At 42.2% G+C, this 21,390-nt stretch overlaps 1 protein-coding gene across 2 annotated transcripts in view; it reads left to right on the top strand.

The window, feature by feature from the left end:
- Positions 1-21,390, top strand: part of APBA2 (amyloid beta precursor protein binding family A member 2) — a 655,935-nt gene that overhangs the window by 480,323 nt on the left and 154,222 nt on the right. For both annotated transcript variants that reach the window (XM_077472278.1, XM_077472277.1), the window contains one exon: positions 20,052-20,237. In XM_077472278.1, the coding sequence (XP_077328404.1) occupies positions 20,052-20,237 (186 nt within the window). The remainder of the gene's footprint in view (positions 1-20,051; positions 20,238-21,390) is intronic.

Here is a 21,390-nt window from a genome sequence, read left to right as displayed (position 1 = left end):
ATAGGGATAAAACTATTCCGCGCAAGGGAATTTAAAAAGACACATGGTCAATCACTAAGATTAGAAGAGAAGCGGTTTAACCTTAAACTGCGTAGAGGTTCTTTACTGTTAGAACAGTAAGGATGTGGAATTCTCTTCTACAGGTAGTGGTTTCAGTGGGGAGCATGGATAATTTCAAAAATGACCACAACATACAAGGATATACAATGTAATATAAACGTAAAAGCACACACACAGATTGGACTTGATGGACTTGAGTTGTTTTTCAACCTCACCAACAATGAAGCCTCTCTGTATTTGGAGATTAAATGTCCTTTACTCCAGATGTAAAGAGTGCCCCTTGTCCTCTGTGATGACCTTAAAGTGAATAACTTTACACCAAGTTAACTATATGGACCACTTATGTATTCATTCATATCCCCCTTAATCTCCTCTTCTCAAGAGAGAATAAATTCAGTTCCTCTAATCTTTCCTCATTGCTAAGTTTCTCCATGCCTCTTATGAGTTTGGTTGCCCTTCTCTGCACTTTCTCCAGTTCCCGATATCCTTTTTGTGAACTGGTGCCCAAAAATTAACTGCATATTCCAGATGAGGTCTTACTAATGATTTGTACAGGGGCAAAATTATTTCTCTCTCTCTCTCATCTATCAACATTAAAGTGATAATAAAGTCAATTTTTTTTGTTTCAAAATAACAAACATATAACATACATAACATAAACACATACTTACCTGCTCTGTGCAGTGGTTTTGCACAGACCAGCCCCAATCCTCCTCTTCTCTGGTCCCTCTTCGGCACTCCTGGCACCTCCCATCTGTTGAGTGCCACCACAGCAAGCAGCTTGAAATGAGGCACCTGAGCTGAATGCATTCAAATAAAATAGAATAGAATGCATTAAGATAAAAAAAAAACCTTCTGCTTTTACAACCACTTTAAAGAGGAAGTACACTTTCTCTGCAGACATTTACCTGTAGGTAAGCCTATAATAAGGCTTACCTATAGGTAGTGTAAATATCTCCCAAACATGTACCGTTTAGGAGATATTTAAATTACATTCAGCCAGTGATATCACTGGAGCATACCCCCTGAAGGAACAGCACGGCGCGGGAGTGACGTCATCGCGGCTCCGGCCACTCACAACATTGGAGCCTGTGAACCAGGAAGAAACTCTGGGAAAGATGTCAGCCGTCTCAGCGGTGTGCGGGTGCCACTGGAAGGCTTTGTTCTAAGGTAAGTATTTCATAGTGAACTAGTATGCAATGCATACTAGTTCATTATGCCTTTGTCATTGTCATACAGTGTTTTTTTTTTTTTCATTTTTTTTTTGTTCAAAGAGTTTCAACCACTTTAAACCTTATCTGCCACATAGTTGCCCAATTAAACAGTGAATTGAGGTTGGCTTATAAGTTGGAGACATCCTGTAAGGATGTTATTCCACTGCATAGCTTGGTGTCATCTCCAAAGACTAAAATGTTACTTTAATTCCCAAACCCTATATCATTTATAAATATATTAAAAAGTAAGAGTCCCAACACTGAACCCTGGGATAAACCATTGATAACCATTCAGAGTATGAATCATTAACCACTACTCTCTGAATTTGGTCTTTTAGACAGTTTTCTACCCATTTACATACTGATATTTCCAAATCTGCACCTTACACATTAGCCGTGTGTGGGGAACGGTGTCAAAAGCTTTGCAAAATCCAGGTATACTACGTTCACAGCCACCCCTCTGTCCCAAGTTTTTCTTATCTCCTCAAAAAGGAAATCTGATTTGTCTGATTTCTGTCTTTCATGAATCCATGCTGTCTGTTGCTTAAAATATTTTTTTTTTCCAGCAAGAACTCATCAATGTGGTCTTTTCTTAAACTCTCCAGTATATTCCCAACTATAGATGTTAAATCAACAGGTCTATAGTTACTTAGTAAATGCTTTGATCCCATTTTAAATATAGACATCACATTGTCCTTATGCCAATCCAGTGGTACTATACCAGTGGTTAAAAGATCCCTAAAAATTTGAAACTTTGTGTATTTTTGTACAGCAGCTGTACATGGAGTATGGGTAGCGTGGGTATTATTAGTTGAGTTATATATAAAAAGTGATTGTTTCTACCTTAGATGTATATCCATAGTTAAAAAATATGTTTGAGGAGGAATGACTCAGATATCTGTAAACTTTCCAAACATGAATTGACAAAATGATTGTCAGCATGCAAGAGATTACCAGAATATAACTATAGGAATTGTGCAACCACATACAGAGAGACATAGTCACGCAATACAAATGATTTGTTAGTACAGCAGCCTCAGTGTGGGGAGTATACAGCCAGAGGTCCATTGGATTAGAAATATTGAATGGTTCTCAATTTTTCTATGCTGAAACTGTTCAGAGATGTTACTATAGTTTACAGGTTACAGTCTTACATGGAATTCAGAATATACGTATTAGGTGAAATGATAGCTCAATGACAATTTCATGTGTATTGCTAAGTTTATAGTGTTTTATTTCAAATTATTTAAAAGCAATTATCATACTTTGATTTGTGACAGGACAATGCCATGTTGCATGTGCGCAAAACAAAGTACCCGTATGTCGCTGCATCATCCACAGTTAGTGGTGTGCACGCATCGCTGGAGCATGCATGTGGGTCCCGCGGCCTCGATGTCTGCCGGTGGCCCACGATCGTGGCATGGAGAGGCTGAACGAGGAGATGCCTATGTAAACAAGGCATTTCCCTGTTATGCCTAGCAACATGACAGGGATCTACTGCTCCCAGTGATCAGGAGCAATGATCTCTGTCATGTTCTAGTGAGCCCACCCCCCTACAGTTAGAACATGCCGAGGGAACACAGTTAACCCCTTGATTGTCCCCTAGTTTTTAACCCCTTCCCTGCCAGTGACATTTACACAATAATCAGTGCATTTTTGTAGCACTGATCATTGTATAAATGCCAATGGTCCCAAAATAGTGTCAAATGTTTCCGATCTATCTGCCATTACTAATCAAAAAAATTATTAATAAAAATGCCATAAATCTATCCCCTGTACAATATATACATATTGACCTAAACCGTGGAAGAAATTTGTTTTTATATATTTTTTGGGGATATTTATTATAGCAAAAATGAAAAAATATTGCTTTTTTTTCTCAAACTTTTCACTCTTTTTTTGTTTATACCGCAAAAAAATAAAAACCACAGAGGTGATCAAACCCCACCAAAAGAAATCTCTATTTGTGGGAAAAAAAATTACGTAAATTTTGTTTGGGTACGACGCAGTGCCATAACGCAAACAATTGATTGGCCAGGAAGAGGGTAAATCCTTCCAGGGCTGAAGTGGTTAAAAAATCCAGTTAGAGTGCAATTTTGCAAGTGAGACTGGATGGCAGGGTCATAAAAGGTTTAAGAGCTCTCGCCCTTACAGGGTGAAGGGTTCCAGGACATGTGTCATGTAAAAAGAAAACATGCATGTTGGTTTCCTCAGGGCTTGGTAAATCCTGGTTGAGTCCTGGAGGCTTCTTAGAGACATGGGAGGAGTGAAGTCTCCAACCGTAGGTCCACATTTTGCGAGCAATTAGCTACCATAAATTGTGCAGCTGGACACAATCCTTTTTAGCTTGGGAATAACTGTAGATCAGAGCTCCACCTAATCCACAGTCCTGAGGCAGAAGGCTTTGCCCAAGAGTCAGGGTGTGAGTCGGTATGTGTGGGAGCAGCTAGAGTTGGTGCATGTGCGCACAAAAGAAAGATTGTGTGAATATAAATACTGTCTAGAGCAGGGGTAATGAATTCAAATTCAAGCAGGTCCAGTACCACCTTACACCAGGTGTTCCCATCAGAGTACTTCCTTATATCAGGTGTCCCTATTAGAGTGCCCCCATACATAAGGTGGTTCCACCAAAGTACCCCCTTAGATTAGTTGTCTTCACCAGAGTACCCCTCCTGATCAGTTGCCCCATCACAGTACTGCCTTATATCAGGTGTCCCTGTCAGAGTACCCCCATACATCAGGTGTCACACTCAGAGTGCCCCCTTACATTAGATGGCGCCATCACAGTGCCACTTGTGTAAGGTGTTTCCATCAGGATACCCCCTTACATAAGAATTCCTCATCAAAATGTCACCATACATCAGGTGCCCGTATCACAGTAACCCCATAAAACAGAAAACCCAATCAGAATACCCTCCTATATCAGTTACCCCCATCAGAGTGCCCCCATACATCAGTTTTCGCCAACAGAGTGACCCCATACATCCGGTCTCTCCCATTCTTTAATGACGTATAAGCCACTGGGAGGAACTACTGTGTGCGGCTGGAGGAGCAGGCATTCACACACCAATAACATGGATTACCTGCAGTGAAGCGCCAGTGCTGCAAAAGTAAGTAGAGATTGGCTTCTTTCATAGGGCTGGCTTTCTGTTGTAAGTGACCCTGTGGTTTCTTATGCCATGTACACACGACCGGACTTTCCGGCAGACTAGGTCCGACGGTCTTCCCGACTGACTTTTGGCGGACTTCCGACGGACTTTCCGAACGAACAGACTTGGACACGCACAATCACACCAAAGTCTGATGGATTTGACCGTGATGACGTACAACCAGACTAGAATAATTAAGTTCATAGCCAGTAGCCAATAGCTGTCGGTTTTCGTCTGTCAGACTTGCATACAGACTAATGGATTTTTCGACCGGACTAGAGTCTGTCAGAAAGATTTAAAACATGTTCTAAATCTAAAGTCCGTCTGATTTTTCAACAACAAAGGTCCAATGAAGCCCACACGTGGTCGAATTGTCCGATGGAATCGTTCCGTCGGACCTTTGCTGTCGAAAAGTCCGGCTGTGTGTACATGGCATTAACCTTTCTACTGCTGTAATTACTAGGGATGTCAGGCTTTTGTTATTGGTAGAGTTGAAATATACAGGTTTGATTAATAAGAAGCATTCAGAACCTTTGTGCTTCATATACAGTATGTCAGTAATTAAAACAAGATGATAGAGACTGTTCCATTACTGTGGCCCTGGAGCAGCAAGCATTGATCTCTGTGTACTGCTGTCATCGAAATTCATGTGGGTCTTTTATCATGCTTTCATGCTAGATTACAGTATTTTGGACTTCTTGACATTGTTAGGGGCCAAGATGTGTGCTTTTCATTTGTTAGATAGAAATTGTCTACATTTCCCAATGGTGTCTCTCTTGTGGCAGGAAAAGTATAGAGGCACATTAAATTCATTCCATAGTGCATTGCTAAATTTGTTTTTATTTTTATAACCCCTGTGAAATTTTTTGAGAATTGATGTTAAGCTGAGCTTAGTTGAAGAACCTCCTTAACAAATTGTATTTCTGTGACACTGATGCCTCCGGGGCTGGCTTTTCATGAGCTCTTTTATAAAACCACAGAACTGAAAGAAATAGAAATTTCAAAATGCTAAATATTTGTGACTGACATTGCATTTTGAACTGCAATGTGAAATCATATTTAGATGGTGTTATTTAAAGCAAGCTTACAATAAAGGGACATCAGCACAGTTTTTTTTTGTTTTTAATGGAAAATTATTATAATTTGGTATCAAATTAATTCATTTTTTTTTAAGGTTTGGACATCTACAAACTTATGATATAATTGCTGTGTGTTGAGTTATTTTGAGGGGACAGAAAATGTACGCTGTTATACCATCTGTACACTCATTAATTTACATTGTAGCAAATTTCTTCAGTGTTGTCACATGAAAAGAAGAAATTAATGTGTAGCACTATGATAAAGAAATAAACTTATATAGATCACCATATAAATCAGTCAAACAATAAAAACCATATTCCTTAATATTAATTAAACATAGGAACCAGAGTCTTATTTAAAAAATTTTAATAAACATAAAATATAAGTGAAATAAATATATACATGAAAATATATAAGTGAAAAAAATATTGAAAAAAGTCCTCGTGCCAAACAAGTCTCAGAAATATAATGTCCAATGGTGAGTATGTAGAGAGGTAAATTTTTCCAAAAGTTGCTTTCAGAAACGATGTGCTCTTCTAACATGCAACACCGCCACCACCGTCAGAATAGAGGAGGCTTACCAGAGGACTTGGACTAAGTGAGACATACGTCCCCCAAGTCTTATGGGATTTGTATATGAGATCTATCCGATGGGATGGATATTCCTTGAACTCAGCTTGTAGAGCCACATCACATTAGGTGAACAAATCGTTACTGTCCAATGTGAGATGGAATGATAATCTCGTACATGGAACCATAAAAGCAGAAACCCGACATAGCGCAATATTGTCACGTAGAAAATTTTAATAATTAAAATTAGAAAAAGACTCACATTTTGTTAGAATAAAAAAAACGACATGTACATGAATACAGAAATAGCGGTGTCTGCAGAGGAATCCACCCGACGCGTTTCAACTAAAAAGTCGTCATCTGGGATCACATGAAAAGATATAATAAAATATATACAAACATGTGAGGGGTGTACTGACTTTTGTGAGATATTTAATATAAATATATATAAATATATATATATATATATATATATATATATATATATATATATATATTATAATATAGTGGGTAAAATAAATATGGAACAAATGGAGTCACCATTTTTCTAGGTAAATATATTTCTAAAGGTGCTATTGACATGACATTTTCACCACATGTCGGTAACAACCCATGCAATCCATACATACAAAGAAACGAACAAGTTCAGAAATGAAGTTATGTGTAATAAAATGGAATGCCACAGGGAAAAAGTGTTGAACATGCTAACTGAAATGTACTTAATACTTTATTAAAGATCCTTTGTTGGTATTGACAGCTTCAAGACACCTCCTATATGAAGAAACTAGTTGCATGCATTACTCAGGTGTGATTTTGGCCCATTCTTCCACACAGTCTTCAAATTTTGAAGGTCCTGTGGGCCTCTTCTGTAAACTCTGATCTTTAGCTCTTTCCATAGATTTTATATTTAATTCAAGTAAGGTCATTGGTTGGGCCATTCTAGCAGCTTTATTTACTTTCTTTGAAACCAATTGACAGTTTTATTGGCATCGTGTTTGGGATCATTTTCTTGCTGAAATGTCCACCCTCGTTTCATCTTCATCATCCTGGTAGATGGCAACAGATTTTTATCAAGAATGTCTTGGTACATTTTTCCATTCATCCTTCCTTCAATAAAATTAAGTTTGCCAGTACCGTATGATGAAAAACAACCCCACATGATGTTCCCACCTCCAAACTTTACTGTTGGGATACTGTTTTTGCGGTGATGTGCAGTGCCATTTGACCTCCAAACATGGTGTGTGTTATGGCATCTAAAGAGTTCAATTTTGGACTCATCTGACCAGACTATACTCTCAGAGTATTTCACAGGCTTGTCTTAATGTTGTGCAGCAAATGTTAAATGAGCTTCAACATGCTTTTTCGTCAGGAATGGAGTTTTGCGTGGTGAGCGTACAGGCCATGGCAGTTGAGTGCATTACTTATTGTTTTATATATATTTTGCTAATTCCAGGTCTTTCTGAAACTCTCCACAAGTGGTCATTGGACAGGTCTTCTGATAATCCTTTTCACTCCTCTGTTAGAAATCTTGTGAAGAGCACCTGGGCGTGGCCGGTTTATGGTGAAATTATGTTCTTTCCACTTCCGGATTATGGCCCCAGCAGTGCTCATTGAAACATTCAGAAGTTTAGAAATCCTTCTGTAACCAATGTCATCAGTATGTTTTGCAACTATAAGGTTTGTGAAGGTCTTGAGAGCTCTTTGCTTTTACCCATCATGAGATGCTTCTTGTGTAATGAGATACATTTTTATATATAGCAGGTAAAATAAGTATTGAAAATGTCACAATTTTTCTAGGTAAATATATTTCTAAAGGTGCTATTCACATGACATTTTCACCACATGTCGGGAACAACCCATGCAATCCATACATACAAAGAAACCAAAACAAATACATTCAGAAATTAAAGCGGAGTTCCACCCAAAAGGGGAACTTACGCTTATACGCCCCGCCTTTTGGCACCTTTGGGGGGGGCGGGGACCTGGTTTTGAGAGGTCCCCTTCCCCACTTCTACAGACAAGGCCGTGGTCCCCCTCCTCCTTCCCCCGCCACTGGGCCAATTAGAAAACACAGTGCGATTTGCGCGTGTGCAGTAGGGAACCAGCAGTGAAGCTAAAAGGTTCACTGCCAAGTTCACTTAACAGGAATAGTGGGGGCAGCACCCAAGAGTCGATCTGAAGATCAGCTGGGGTGCTGACATTGCAGGTCCCTGCACAGTTAAGTGTACTAATATTAAAACTCAGCAGCTACAGTATTTATAGCTGCTGATTTTTTTCACCCAGGCTGGACCTTCTCTTTTAGTTATGTATAAAAGAAAATGCAATCACACAGGGAAAAAGTATTGAACACATCAAGAAAGGGAGGTGCAAAAAGGCCTAGAAAGCCAAGACACCAGCTGAAATCTATCAGTAGTTAGAAAGCAATCCTGCCCTTTGTCAGTGCAAATTAATATCAGCTGGTTCAGTCTCAACTGATGGACTATAAAAAGGTGTCTCATTACCAAGGTGTCACACAAGAAACATCTCATGATGGCAGCGCAGGGGTGTAGTGGTTAGCACTTTCACCTAGCAGCAAAAAGGGTCACTGGTTCAAATCCCCACCACGACACCATCTGCCTGGAGTTTGCATGTTCTCCCTGTGCCTGCATGGGTTTCCTCTGGGTACTTTGGTTTCCTCCCACACTCTAAAGACATACTGGTAGGTTAATCAGATTCTGTCTAAATTGGCCTTAGTATGTATGAATATGTGTTAGTGACCTTAGGTTGTAAGCTCCTTGAGGGTAGGGACTAATGTGAATGTACAATGTATATGTAAAGCACTGCGTAAATTGGTGCTATATAAGTACCTGAAATAAATAAAATGATGGGTAAAAGCAAAGAGCTCTCTCAAGACCTTTGCAAGCTTATTGTTGCAAAACATACTGATTGCATTGGTTACAGAAGGATTTCTAAACTTCTGAATGTTCCAGTGAGCACTGTTGGGGCCATGATCCGGACGTGGAAAGAACATAATTTCACCATAAACTGTCACGACCAGGTGCTCCTTGCAAGGTTTCTGACAGAGGAGCAAAAAAATTATCAGAAAAGTTGTCCAAGAGCCAAAGACCACTTGAGAGCTTCAGAAAGACCTGCAATTAGCAGGTACAATTGTTTCAAAGAAAACTAGTAATACACTCAACCACCATGGCCTGTATGCATTCTCACCACGCAAGACTCCATTGCTGAAGCATGTTGAAGCTTGTTTATGTTTGTGTGCCAGAAAGGGGCAAAATCACACCTCTCATTCACAGACACTTTTTTGGCCTTATCTGAATGCAGCGGTCAGGAAGGGGGAAGGAGGGGGTTGAGTTTTTCAGATAATTATATAAATGTGAGCTTCTACTATTGAGCTCTGTAAATAACAGGTAAAATGTACAACAGTAAATGTGAAAACATGTGAGCTCCATACACTGGTGTGAAATATACAGTAAGTATGACATATTTATATGCAGTTCATTTTTCCTGCCCAATAAGAATGAATATATATATATATATATATATATATATATATATATATATATATATATATATATATATATATATATATATGTATATATACACACATAATATACACATTTTTGCAAATATTCTCTTCTATCTTTTTATGTGACAACACTGAGGAAATGACACTTCGCTACAATGTAAAGTAGTGAGTGTACAGCTTGCATAACAGTGTAAACTTGCTGTCCCCTCAAAATAACTCAACACACACCCATTAATGTCTAAACCGCTACCAACAAGTGAGTAAACCCCTAAGTGAAAATATCCAAATTGGGTCCAAAGTGTAAATATTTTGTGTGTCCATCATTATTTTCCAGCACTGCCTTCACCCTCTTGGGCATGGAGTTCATCAGAGCTTTACAGGTTGCCACTGGAGTCCTCATCAACTCCTCCATGACGACATCACAGAGTTGGTGGATGTTAGAGACCTTGTGCTCCTCCACCTTCTGATGGAGGATGTCCTACAGAGGGTTTAGGTCTGGATACATGCTTGGCCAGTCCATCACCTTTACCCTCAGCTTCTTTAGCAAGGTAGTGGTCATTTTGGGGGTGTGGTTGGGGTCATTATCATGTTGGAATACTGCCCTGCAGCCCCATCTCCGAAGGGAGGGGATCATGCTCTGCTGCAGTATGTCACAGTACATGTTGGCATTCATGGTTCCCTCAATGAAATGTAGCTCACCCAGTGCCGGCAGCACTCATGCAGCCCCAGACCTTGACACTCCCACCACAATGCTTGACTGTAGGCAAGACACACTTATCTTTGTACGCCTTACCTGGTTGCTGCCACACACACTTGACACCATATGAACCAAATAAGTTTATCTTGGTCTCATCAGATCACAGGACATGGTTCCAGTAATCCATGCCCTTAGTCTGCTTGTCTTCAGCAAACTGCTTGCGGGCTTATGCATCATCTTTAGAGGAGGCTTACTTCTGGGACGACAGCCATGCAGACAAATTTTATGCAGTGTGCGGCATATGGTGTGAGCACTGACAGGCTGATCCCCCCACCCATTCAACCTCTGTAGCACTGCTGGCAGCACTCATACGTCTATTTCCCAGAGACAACCTCTGGATATGACGCTGAGCACGTGCACTCAACTGCTTTGGTCGACCATGACGAGGCCTGTTCTGAGTGGAACCTGTCTTGTTAAACCGCTGTATGGTCTTGGTCACCATGCTTTAACTCAGTTTCAGGGTCTTGGCAATCTTCTTACAGCCAAGGCCATCTTTATGTAGAGCAACAATTATTTTATAGTTCTTTGCCATGAGGTGCCATTATTAACTTCTGGTGACCAGCATGAGAGAGTGAGAGCGATAACACCAAGTTTAACACACCTGCTCCACATTCACACCTGAGGCCTTTTAACACTAACGAGTCACATGACACCGGGGAGGGAAAATGGCTTATTGGGCCCAATTTGGACATTTTAACTTAGGGGTGTACTCACTTTTGTTACCAGCAGTTTAGACATTAATGGCTGTGTGTTGAGTTATTTTGAGGGGGCAGCAAATTTACACTGTTATACAAGCTGTACACTCACTACTTTACATTGTAGCAAAGTGTAATTTCTTCAGTGTTGTCACATGAAAAGATATAATAAAATATTTACAAAAATGTGAGGGGTGTACTCGCTTTTGTGAGATACTGGGGGTTATTTACTAAAGGAAAATCCACTTTGCACTGCAAGTGCACTTGGAAGTGAAGTCACTGTAGATCCGAGGGGGATATGCAAGGAAAATAAAAAACAGCATTTTAGCTTGCATATGATTGGATGATAAAATCAGCAGAGCTTCCACTCATTTCACATCTACCCCTTAGATTTAGAGTGACTTCACTTCCAAGTGCACTTGCAGTGCAAAGTTGATTTGCCTTTCGTAAATAACCCCCACTGTATTATTTTTTTTTTTTTTTACATAATAAATAAAATATATACACAAACACTGTACATTTAATTTAGCATGCATCTAAATTAAAACACTTCAAGCAAATGTTTATTACATGTTTCTAAAATGTCAAATAGTTGAAACCATTTTTCTTAATTACTATATTTATTGAAATTTTGACAGGTGTTCATACAAATAGTAAGAATTACATAAATTAAAGTGGTTGTAAACCCTTACAACACACTTTGACCTACAGGTAAGCCTAGATTAAGGCTTACCTGTAGGTCCAAGAAATATCTCCTAAACCTACACGGTTTAGGAGATATTAACCGAAAGACAGGCACCGCTGTCTATGGCGCATGCGCCGTAGACAGCGACGCGCAGGCGCACTGAGCGCGGCACCGTCAACGGCGAATATGCCACGCGTGGCGGCTCCCCTGCACATGCGTGGAAGTGAAGTCATCGCGGCTTCGCCGAATGACAGCGGTGGAGCAGCGAAGACCCACCGAAAAGATGGATGCGCCAGACTACAGGGGACAGCGGTGACATCGCTGGCTCCTGTGTCAGGTAAGTGACACATAATGGACTACTATGCGATGCATAGTAGTCCATTATGCTTTACCTTTGCAGGGAATGAAAGAGGAAGTAAACTCATCAGGGTTTACTTCCTCTTTAAGGTAGTACATAGTAGACCGTAAAAGAAGTTTGTGAAATCCTAGGCTAACCAGGGGACAGTGGAGAGGGTACTTTTCTAGGGGAAACCTTCTTTTAATATTTCATATTTAACAAAATATTATGCCTGCTGGTTCTACCAGAAAGTTATATCCACAGGAATTTTCCTTTACTAAGGTGGCATTGTAACATTTTCCTATGAAGCTGGAGCTGGAACACTGGCAGGTTCTGCTCAAGTCACTGCAGTGACATTGTGACATTTAGCTGTTACTGAATTGCACACACGTAAACACGTAATACCATACGAATAAAATATGTGAGCAGGGAAAGAAAACATGAATAAAGTTAAAGAAAAACTGTTACAAAAATGCCAAGTACTCTACAAAACTAAATATTGTTCAGTTCTACTGTCTAGTGTTTGCAAACTAGTAAAAAATTATTTCAAATTTCTTTTAGAGATGTATTGTATTGAATGATTAGGGTTTCCCCAAATATTAGACTTTATCACACAGCTAATAGAACATTCTACAACTGAAATACTAGGTTTGAGTCAATTACAGCATGTTTGCCATTCACTGTCTTCATGTAACCCACAGAAACCCTTGGGACTATATAGGTTTCCTAAGGATCCCAGTGCTGATCCACACTTTGTTAAGATAAGCAGAAGTCGTAATCTTCAGTGCTGTGTTGGTAATAAATGGCTTTGTTTATAAGCAAAGCTAAGTGATTACCATATGAGAACTGACCTTGTGATCATGTGGCTTTGTCAGAAAACAGGGGATTGGGTTTAGCGTGAGGGTCAAGTAGACATGTGCAATTTGTTTCTGTCTGAATACAAGTTCGGACGATTTTTGGTTATTCTGGCGCCACCAGGTGACGTAGCCAGGTGGCCTCATCCCTTATCTATATAATAAATGTCAAACAGCTTAGCCTGCAAGAGGCAGCCAGCCTTCACATTGGCAAGAGCTTTTTTCAGGTGCAGCGGGCAGCGTGATTGACGATGGATCTACATCGGGGGACACTGCTTTTTTATTTTTAATAAAGAATTTGCCAAAAACTGTCTATGTGTTTTTATTACTTTTTTGGTACTTTTTTGGTGAATGGGTGACGGGTACCAATACTCATTCACATGGGGGGGGGGCAGCTTCAAGATTCTAGTAAGCCCCATGCCAGCAGACCCCCACAACCACTGGTCATGGTTGTGGGAATGAGGCCCTTGTCCCCAACATGACAATGAGGCCCTATTCCCCAACATCGGGACAAGGCTCTTTGGTGTGAGGGGGCAGAGCACCCACCCCCGCATGTTAAGGGCACGTGGCCTGGTTTGGTTCAGGAGGGGGGCCACTTGCTTGTCCCACCCCTTTCTAACCCCTGACCTACTGGGCTGCATGCTCGGATAATTAGGTAATTATTAGGATAATTCTGTCTATTATGGATTTTGAGGGGGGACCCCACACAGCTTTAAAAAAAAAAATTGTCAAGGGGTGGACCCCACACTGTTTTTTGTAAAAATGTTTCTATTGCCGGCATTCTTTTCTTTACATTCATCAGTCAGTGGGGAAACCAGCTGACTGATGATGAGGCTTGCCGGCCTGCTGCTTAACCACTTCGCGCCGGTAGGACGTCCAGGGACGGCCTCGGCTTTCGGTGGTTATATCTGAATGATACCTGAGGCCACAGACATCATTCAGATATCGGCATTTTCAGCTGATGATTCCCTGTGTGTGGGCTCCATCGGACTGTTTCCGTTAGAATATTCGACGGACAAAGTTTTAGAGCTGAGCTGTAAAACTTTCCGACAACATGATCCGATCGGACTTTGTCCGATTGTGTGTAGAGAATTCCGATCGGACAAAGTGCCACGCATGCTCAGATCAATGCATTGATCAGTAAAGAAATGATCAATGCAATCAGTGACACTGTGACTGGGGGGGGAGGGGGGGCGGGGGGGGGATCGGGGGGCGATCGGGGGGGGGATCGGGGGGGGTTTGTGTGCCTGTGTGTACCTACATGTCAGTGTAGTGTTCGTGCAGACTTACTTTTACTCTTCTCCTCGTAGTCCGGTCAAAAAGACCGCCCCGAGGAGAATGACATCACTTCCTCCTTCCTGTGTAAACAATACACAGGGGAGGAAGCTTCTCATTGGCCAGGAGCGATCCAGAGGGGGTGGCCGAAAACGAACGGCCATCCCCTCATCACGGAGCGCTCCTGGACCGAATCGGACCGCCGTAACCAGCGGGAGGGGGTCCGATGGGACCCCCCACCCGCTGGAAGGCAATCACGTAGATGTACGTGATTATGCCTGCCTGTGCCATTGTGCTGACGTACAATGGCAATACGGCGGTCCTCAAGTGGTTAAATTCCTAGACCAAAGGTATTGGCTACTAGCCTGAACGTAGTCCAACAAAATAATGTCATCACGTTACGTACGATCGGATTTTCCGTCAACTTTGTCCAAGCGGGCATGCAACACCAGTTTCGGACAAAATCCGACGGATTTTGTTGTCAGAATGTCCAACCATGTGTACAAGGGCTTAGACACATCAGTGGGCAGAGAGGGACCTCAGGTAAGTGGTAAGGGGGCTGAGGGGGCTGCTGCACACAGACAGTTTTTTATCTTAATGCATTAAGATAAAAAAAACTTCTGTCTTTACAACCACTTTAAGCTTAGTATTATGATTTGCCTGAAGGTTGGCATTAGAATTAGTGGTAGGGTTAGTGTTAGCATTAAACACTGACCAGCCCCCCCCCCCCCCGTTTTACTCACCCGAGCCTGTTCGTTCCCATGGTGGAGACGTGCTCTACCTCTCCCCATCAATCAAATCCAATGACGCGGGAGCTAGGGGGCAGAGCCGAGTCGGCATTCTGTGTCTATGGAAACAAAAGCCGCACTCGGGAGTGCACCCGCACAGTAACCCCCAGGGAGAGCGCTTCTCCTAGGGGGTTTACCGATGTGAGAAGGAGCTGATAGCGCCACGGGGGACCCCAGAACAGGTGGATTGGGGCCACTCTGTGCAAAATTAACTCCACAGTGGAGGTTAGTATTACATGTTTGTTAATTAAAATAAAAAAAGAAGGGTTTACAGCCTCTTTAACTTAGCATTAGAGTTGGCTTTGTTTGCAACACGTTTCCCACACGTTTCCCTGTGTGTAGCTCAACATGCAGCTAAACCCTCCTATTCTGCAATAAGCAAGACTGAGTGTCTTTTTGAAGCTTTATTAACAAAACAGGATAGGATGAAACTATGGGAAGAAAACAGAGAAAGTACACATAATCAGTATGTGAAAAACACATAGAAATGCAGTACAATTAGGCAGTGGATGGCAGTAAGATTCATACCAGCGTTGCTGTGATCAAGGGGCACAAAGGAATACATGTCTCAGTCAATGTGCTCTGGTAGCAAGTTCCTTCTCCCTCAATCCCCAAGATGGAATCTGAACTCCCATGATGCTTCTGCTGCCTTTTCTTGGACTGAAGAATGATGGGAAGTTTTATTAAAGCTGAACAGTTTTCTAGTTTCTGCAAAACTGTAAATTTACATCTTGTGGTCAAATTCGATATTGCAGGCAAACAACTAATAGATATCCTGCTGCAGGCAGAACAATCGCTATACCAGTACTGACAATTGCATGGCTTTATGAGAAACCTAAAATATATGATTTTTTTTTAAAGAAAATGTTGCCTAGGCAGTTTATCTGACTACATTTTAGGATAATTTAGAATACATTTAGACAAAGGCTAATTTGGTAAAATTACTCCACATATTCCTAGTGGAAACATATCAGTCAAGGAGTAAATAAGGAGAGTATAAGGTTCCTGCGACCTCCGGGAAGAGGAGATCATTGCTCACTAGCACTCGCTGAGTTCTCTGAAAATAGGAGGAGATGGATACATATTATTAGAACTGCAGTCGTGACTCCTTTTTCAGTCAGCTGAGTCTGTTTCCTTGCATTGAGCTTTATTGCCAAATTCAAACAATCAAACATAAAAGATAAAAACATATTAACCAGGCCTAGTCTTTGTGTATTGATGTCACCCCGATTACCCTTTTGTGCAAGAAAGTTGTTTACAAGAGTCTCTGTGATAAATACAGCTTCGTTCTCAGCTAGTAAAAAACAACAGTGAACGCTGTTTTGACTCAGCCAGATAAAATATATGCTATGTCACATGTAGAGTGGATTTTCCTTGCTGTAAAAGTCTGCACCAATATATCTAAGATATCAGTATTCAAAAATTTAGCATTTTTACCTCTACTGTGACATCCATAATACATCTGTCCACAATGAATTGTATAAACACATTAGGTTCCATTCTAGCCTTCAGATAATCTGTACATATTTGCAGGTACATGGATGTCAGTGTCCTCCTAATATTGAGAGAGAAAGCATCAAAGTGACACGAAGGCCACAGTCAGCAAACCAAGAAAAAATAAAAGCAATGGGAGCTGCCAGGCAGATAACACAGTGATTTATACCTGTTCTCTGCCTGCTGAGGAAAGATAGGACATTTCCCGGCAACATAATCTCCTCATCTACACTACACTCTTGCTGGTTCCCTGACATAAAAAAAATATAAGAATGTTAAAGTCATACCTTACAATATAAAAGTAATGTAAACTGTTTGGAAATAGTGGGGAGGTTTTATAATGAAAACAAAGTCCTTCAGGCTAGATAAGCTTCTCTTCAGCACAGAAAGTAGCTCTCAATGTTGGGAAGTCCGAGGCCATAAGGTCATGCCAGTCCAGTGAGAAGGTGGACTTATATTCAAGTAGTATACTTTATAAGTAGTATACTTTATAAGGGAATGGAGGGGAAGGGCAGATACATCGGTTAATATAAAGATAAAGCAAATAAATATGCACATTTAAAAATAAAAAATAAATAAAAAGAGAGAATGAGATTTTATTAAAGCCACACTATCAGCAAGCTCAAAATCCAATGAAAACGTCCCCTTGTAAAAAAGAAAGTAAATGCTTTCCTCTCGTACCTCCTGAATGCCACTCCAATCAAATGGAAATGATGACTGAAATCTGTAAGTGTCAATCTTCTGGCCTTCTGCAGCTCTTGCTGAATCTTCCTGTTGACCTTCACTCATTACAGGACACAGTGATGTGGAGGTCAGCAGAAGGAACCGATAAGCACTTAGGCCCTGATGACCGCCAGGTCACTACTCTGTCCTGTAACAAGTGGATAAGCCAGTGAGTCCTATGGGGTTTGGTGGTGGGGGGGGGGGGGGGGGGCAGAGTCCTGGTGAAGTAGGAAGCAATTGAGGTAAGCATTCCTTATCTTCTGAAGGTTGTCTGTCATGATATTACTGCTTGTTAGAATGTGTAAGTATCTCAGTGTTCAAAGCCCTTTGAGGCCTCATGAGCACAGGGTATTTTTACAGCTGATTTTACCAGCGTTTGACGTTTATTTTTTTACAGCTTAAAAAGCCTCTCCATGATATTCTATAGCCTCATGCACAAACATACTTTTAGGGGATGTAAGTGGTGCGAGGGCATGTGACATTGTATGGTCCAGGAGGGATCATACAAAATCGCGTTTTTACAGCCGCTTTTTCCTGGCGTTGATAGTGGCTTTGCAGCTCGTTTTTTCAAACGCTCTTTGTGCATGAGTACTGAGGAGTGGCGTTAAGCTATTTTTTGGTTGAAACAAGATGCCTCTTCATTGTATTGAGCTGCTCTGAGTTGGTTTTCCATTCACATTTACTTGTATGAGGAAGAAAAGCCGCTCAAATGCAATTTGCTAGCACTGTTAAAGGCCTTTAGGGCCTGCGTAGATGGCCTTTGGCCTTGTGACGATGGTATCCATTTTAGACAATTCACAATTTTTTGACAGGTCTTTTGTCCTTCAGTTGACCTCCTCCTGACCTGTATTTGACCTGCTGCAAGTATATTTTGCATTCACATGCATGAAAATGCAAAACTGAGTTGAAGCAGATAAAAGCCCATCAACATAGGCCCTGATGCCGTGTACACATGATCAAACAAGCGGGTGGAAAAGTCCGGCAAACTCAAGTCCGCCAAACAATCCCCCCGTGTGTAGCCTCCGGCATACTTTTTTGACCCGAAAGTACGGCGGACTTAGAATGTAGTTTTACACTCCAATCTTCCCGCCGGACTCGCATTTCGGCGGACAATCCGGCCGTGTGTATGCCGTACTTTTGAAATGAATGGACTTTTCCCGCCCGGAGAAAAGTCCGCTCATTTCGAGCGGGTCTCCAGGTAGGCGGGGCCCGCGAAGGAAACCTCGCTGGCCCCGCCGCCTGGTATCGACTTAAAGGGGAACCCCAACGCCGAAAAAAATCGGCGTGGGGGTCCCCCCAAAGTCCACAACAGACCTTTGTCCAAACACGCTACCCGGCCGGCCAGGAAAGGAGGGGCGAGCGAGCGCCCCCCTCCTGAGCCGTACCAGGCCGCGTGCCCTCAACATGGGGGGGGCCTTGGGGAAGGGGGGCCGCGCGGCCCCCCCACCCCAAAGCACCTTGTCCCCATGTTGATGAGGACAAGGGCCTCTTCCCGACAACCCTGGCAGTTGGTTGTCGGGGTCTGCGGGCGGGGGGCTTATCGGAATCCGGGAGCCTCCTTTAATAAGGGGCCCCCGGATACCGGCCCCCCACCCTATGTGAATGAGTATGGGGTACAATGTACCCCTACCCATTCACCTGTAAAATAAAGTACAAAAAAAAAACACAACACACAAGATAAAATAATTTATTGCACAGCTCCGGGGGTCTTCCGTCTTCGGGGGTCTTCTCGCCGGACTCCTCCGCTATCTTCTTGTAGCTCTTTTACTAGCGGAGGAGCCCAGCATTCTTCTTCGTCGCCGCGGCCTCTTCTTCCGACTTCGGGGGTCTTGTCCCCCTCTTCGGTTCTTCTGCCGGGCCACCGCACCTTCTTATAGCTCTTTTACAGTCAACATCTCCAGGAGAAGAAGAAGAAGAAGAACGGAAGGCGGCGGCGGCGACAGAAGACCGGGCCACCGCCTGTAAAAGAGCTATAAGAAGGCGCTATCCGATAAGCCCCCCGCCCGCAGACCCCGACAACCAACTGCCAGGGTTGTCGGGAAGAGGCTCTTCTCCTCATCAACATGGGGACAAGGTGCTTTGAGGTGGGGGGGCCGCGCGGCCCCCCCTTCCCCAAGGCACCCCCCATGTTGAGGGCACGCGGCCTGGTACGGCTCAGGAGGGGGGGGGGCGCTCGCTCGCCCCTCCTTTCCTGGCCGGCCGGGTAGCGTGCTCGGACAAGGGTCTGTTGTGGACTTTGGGGGGACCCCCACGCCATTTTTTTTGGCGTTGGGGTTCCCCTTTAAGTCCATACCAGGCGGCGGGGCCAGCGACGTCTCCTTCGCGGGCCCTGCCTACCTGGAGACGCGCTCGAAATGAGCAGACTTTCCTCCGCGTGTGTGGGCAAGTCCGTTCATTTCAAAAGTAGGGCGGATAGTACGGCGGACTTAGTACGCCATATTAGTCCGCTGAAAAAGTGCCGTGTGTGGGCAAGTAGCCCGTTCGGAAAGTCCAACGGACAGTCTGGCCGGAAGTCTGCCAGACTAAGTATGTCGGACAGACGGCTACGTGTGTACGCGGCTTTAGGGACACTGTTAGGAGTGTAAAGGAGATTGCATGGTAGCAGACAATCCCTACAAGTATATAATTAGAGGTATCATATTGAGAAATGCATTTGTATACTTACTGTAGGTATTTGCATTTTATGGCTTCAGTGTAGATTGATATTTTTCGAAAGGCTCCATATTTAATTGAGACAGTGAGGATTTATACTTATAGTTTGCGAGTATTTTGATTTACAGGTGTGTAAATTAGATTGCAGAAAGTATGTGTTATCAACATTTGTGCTTTGCTCACTTTTATTTACAGGAAACAATGATGGACCATGCACTACGGACAATCTCATACATTGCTGACATTGGTAACATTGTTGTCTTGATGGCAAGACGTAGGATGCCAAGAACTGCATCTCAAGATTGTATAGAAACCACACCAGGTGCTCAGGAGGGAAAGAAGCAGTACAAGATGATCTGCCATGTCTTTGAATCAGAGGATGTAAGTACATTATTTGTATTGAATTATTAGTAAAATAATTTAAGTTCTACCCGTGGAGAAAATTGCTCCCCTCGCATACACTGTATGATGCTATATAAATTGCCCTGGTAAATGACATACCCTGGGATGACACGCACCATAAGCCATCCTAGGTTGTAGGAGAAATAGTTTGCAAACATGGCGGAATGCAAAAAAGCTGCAGGAAAGTAACTATGTTCAGGATAGTTTGAAATGGAATGTTTAAAGTGAATGTGTAGTGTTTAAAGCCTAATTCCTGTATAAGAGTCATCCAGTCCTCCCACTGCATGGAGTTTTATTTTTTTTCCGCATATATACCCTTTTCTCAACTGTTTGTTGACTGGCTAATTGATGAGCATTGGTCTTCTTTCTTTTCCTCAGTGCTACAAAGAGCAGTGCTGACGTTATGACTGTTCTCAGCAGCATTGCACTGTGAGCCCTGGACTCATACGTTCTACTTCTACTTAATGTTTTTGAGTACTGTTAAATGTGAAGGTTCTGTTTCAGGTTAGGGATGGCAGAAGCAAAGGGTTGCCCTTGGTTGTTAGACTACTACATTTATCAGCAATGATGTTGACATAAAATTGGAAGACAAAGGCTTACAGTCTAAAGCCATAAGATTTAAAGTGTATGTAAAGGCTCTTTTAATTTAGTTTTGGAGAGAACAGGGAAGGGTTGGAGCCTTTGTCAAGAGTCACCCTGCTATTTTTTCTGATGGCTATTGTCACCAATACCGGAAGCAAGAAGAAATCCAAACATTTGAGTTGTTACTAAAGCAAGATGGAACCTCACAAGTGGATCACCTGCTCTGGTGGCACGACTGTAAGATGGGAATTCCATCGCTTTGATGAGATTTCCTCTCATTTCCTTTTGTAACAGGAAAGCAAATGAAAGAAAATATCCTCAGTGGGACACAGACAGAAAAAACAATATGATAATATATGGGATTTTAACCTTTCTCTACCCTATCTTAAACAAAAAAGGTTTTGGCTTTACATGCCCTTTAAAAAGCTGTAAGAAATGTGTAGGCTGCTGTTGCTGATTGCTAACCCAGAACTCATTAATCATGATGGTAAAAGACAGATAACATTACATTTCTACCTCTGTGGTTCACTCCAAGAAGACTCCCTGCACA

The sequence above is a fragment of the Lithobates pipiens genome, unplaced genomic scaffold (genome assembly GCF_037356315.1).
Source record: "Lithobates pipiens isolate NorthernLeopardFrog02 unplaced genomic scaffold, aLitPip1_a1.2 Scaffold_8, whole genome shotgun sequence".
In the NCBI taxonomy this organism is placed as follows: Eukaryota; Metazoa; Chordata; class Amphibia; order Anura; family Ranidae; genus Lithobates; species Lithobates pipiens.
The sequence above is the reverse complement of the archived record's forward strand: the minus strand, read 5'-3'. Positions and strand labels throughout refer to the sequence as shown.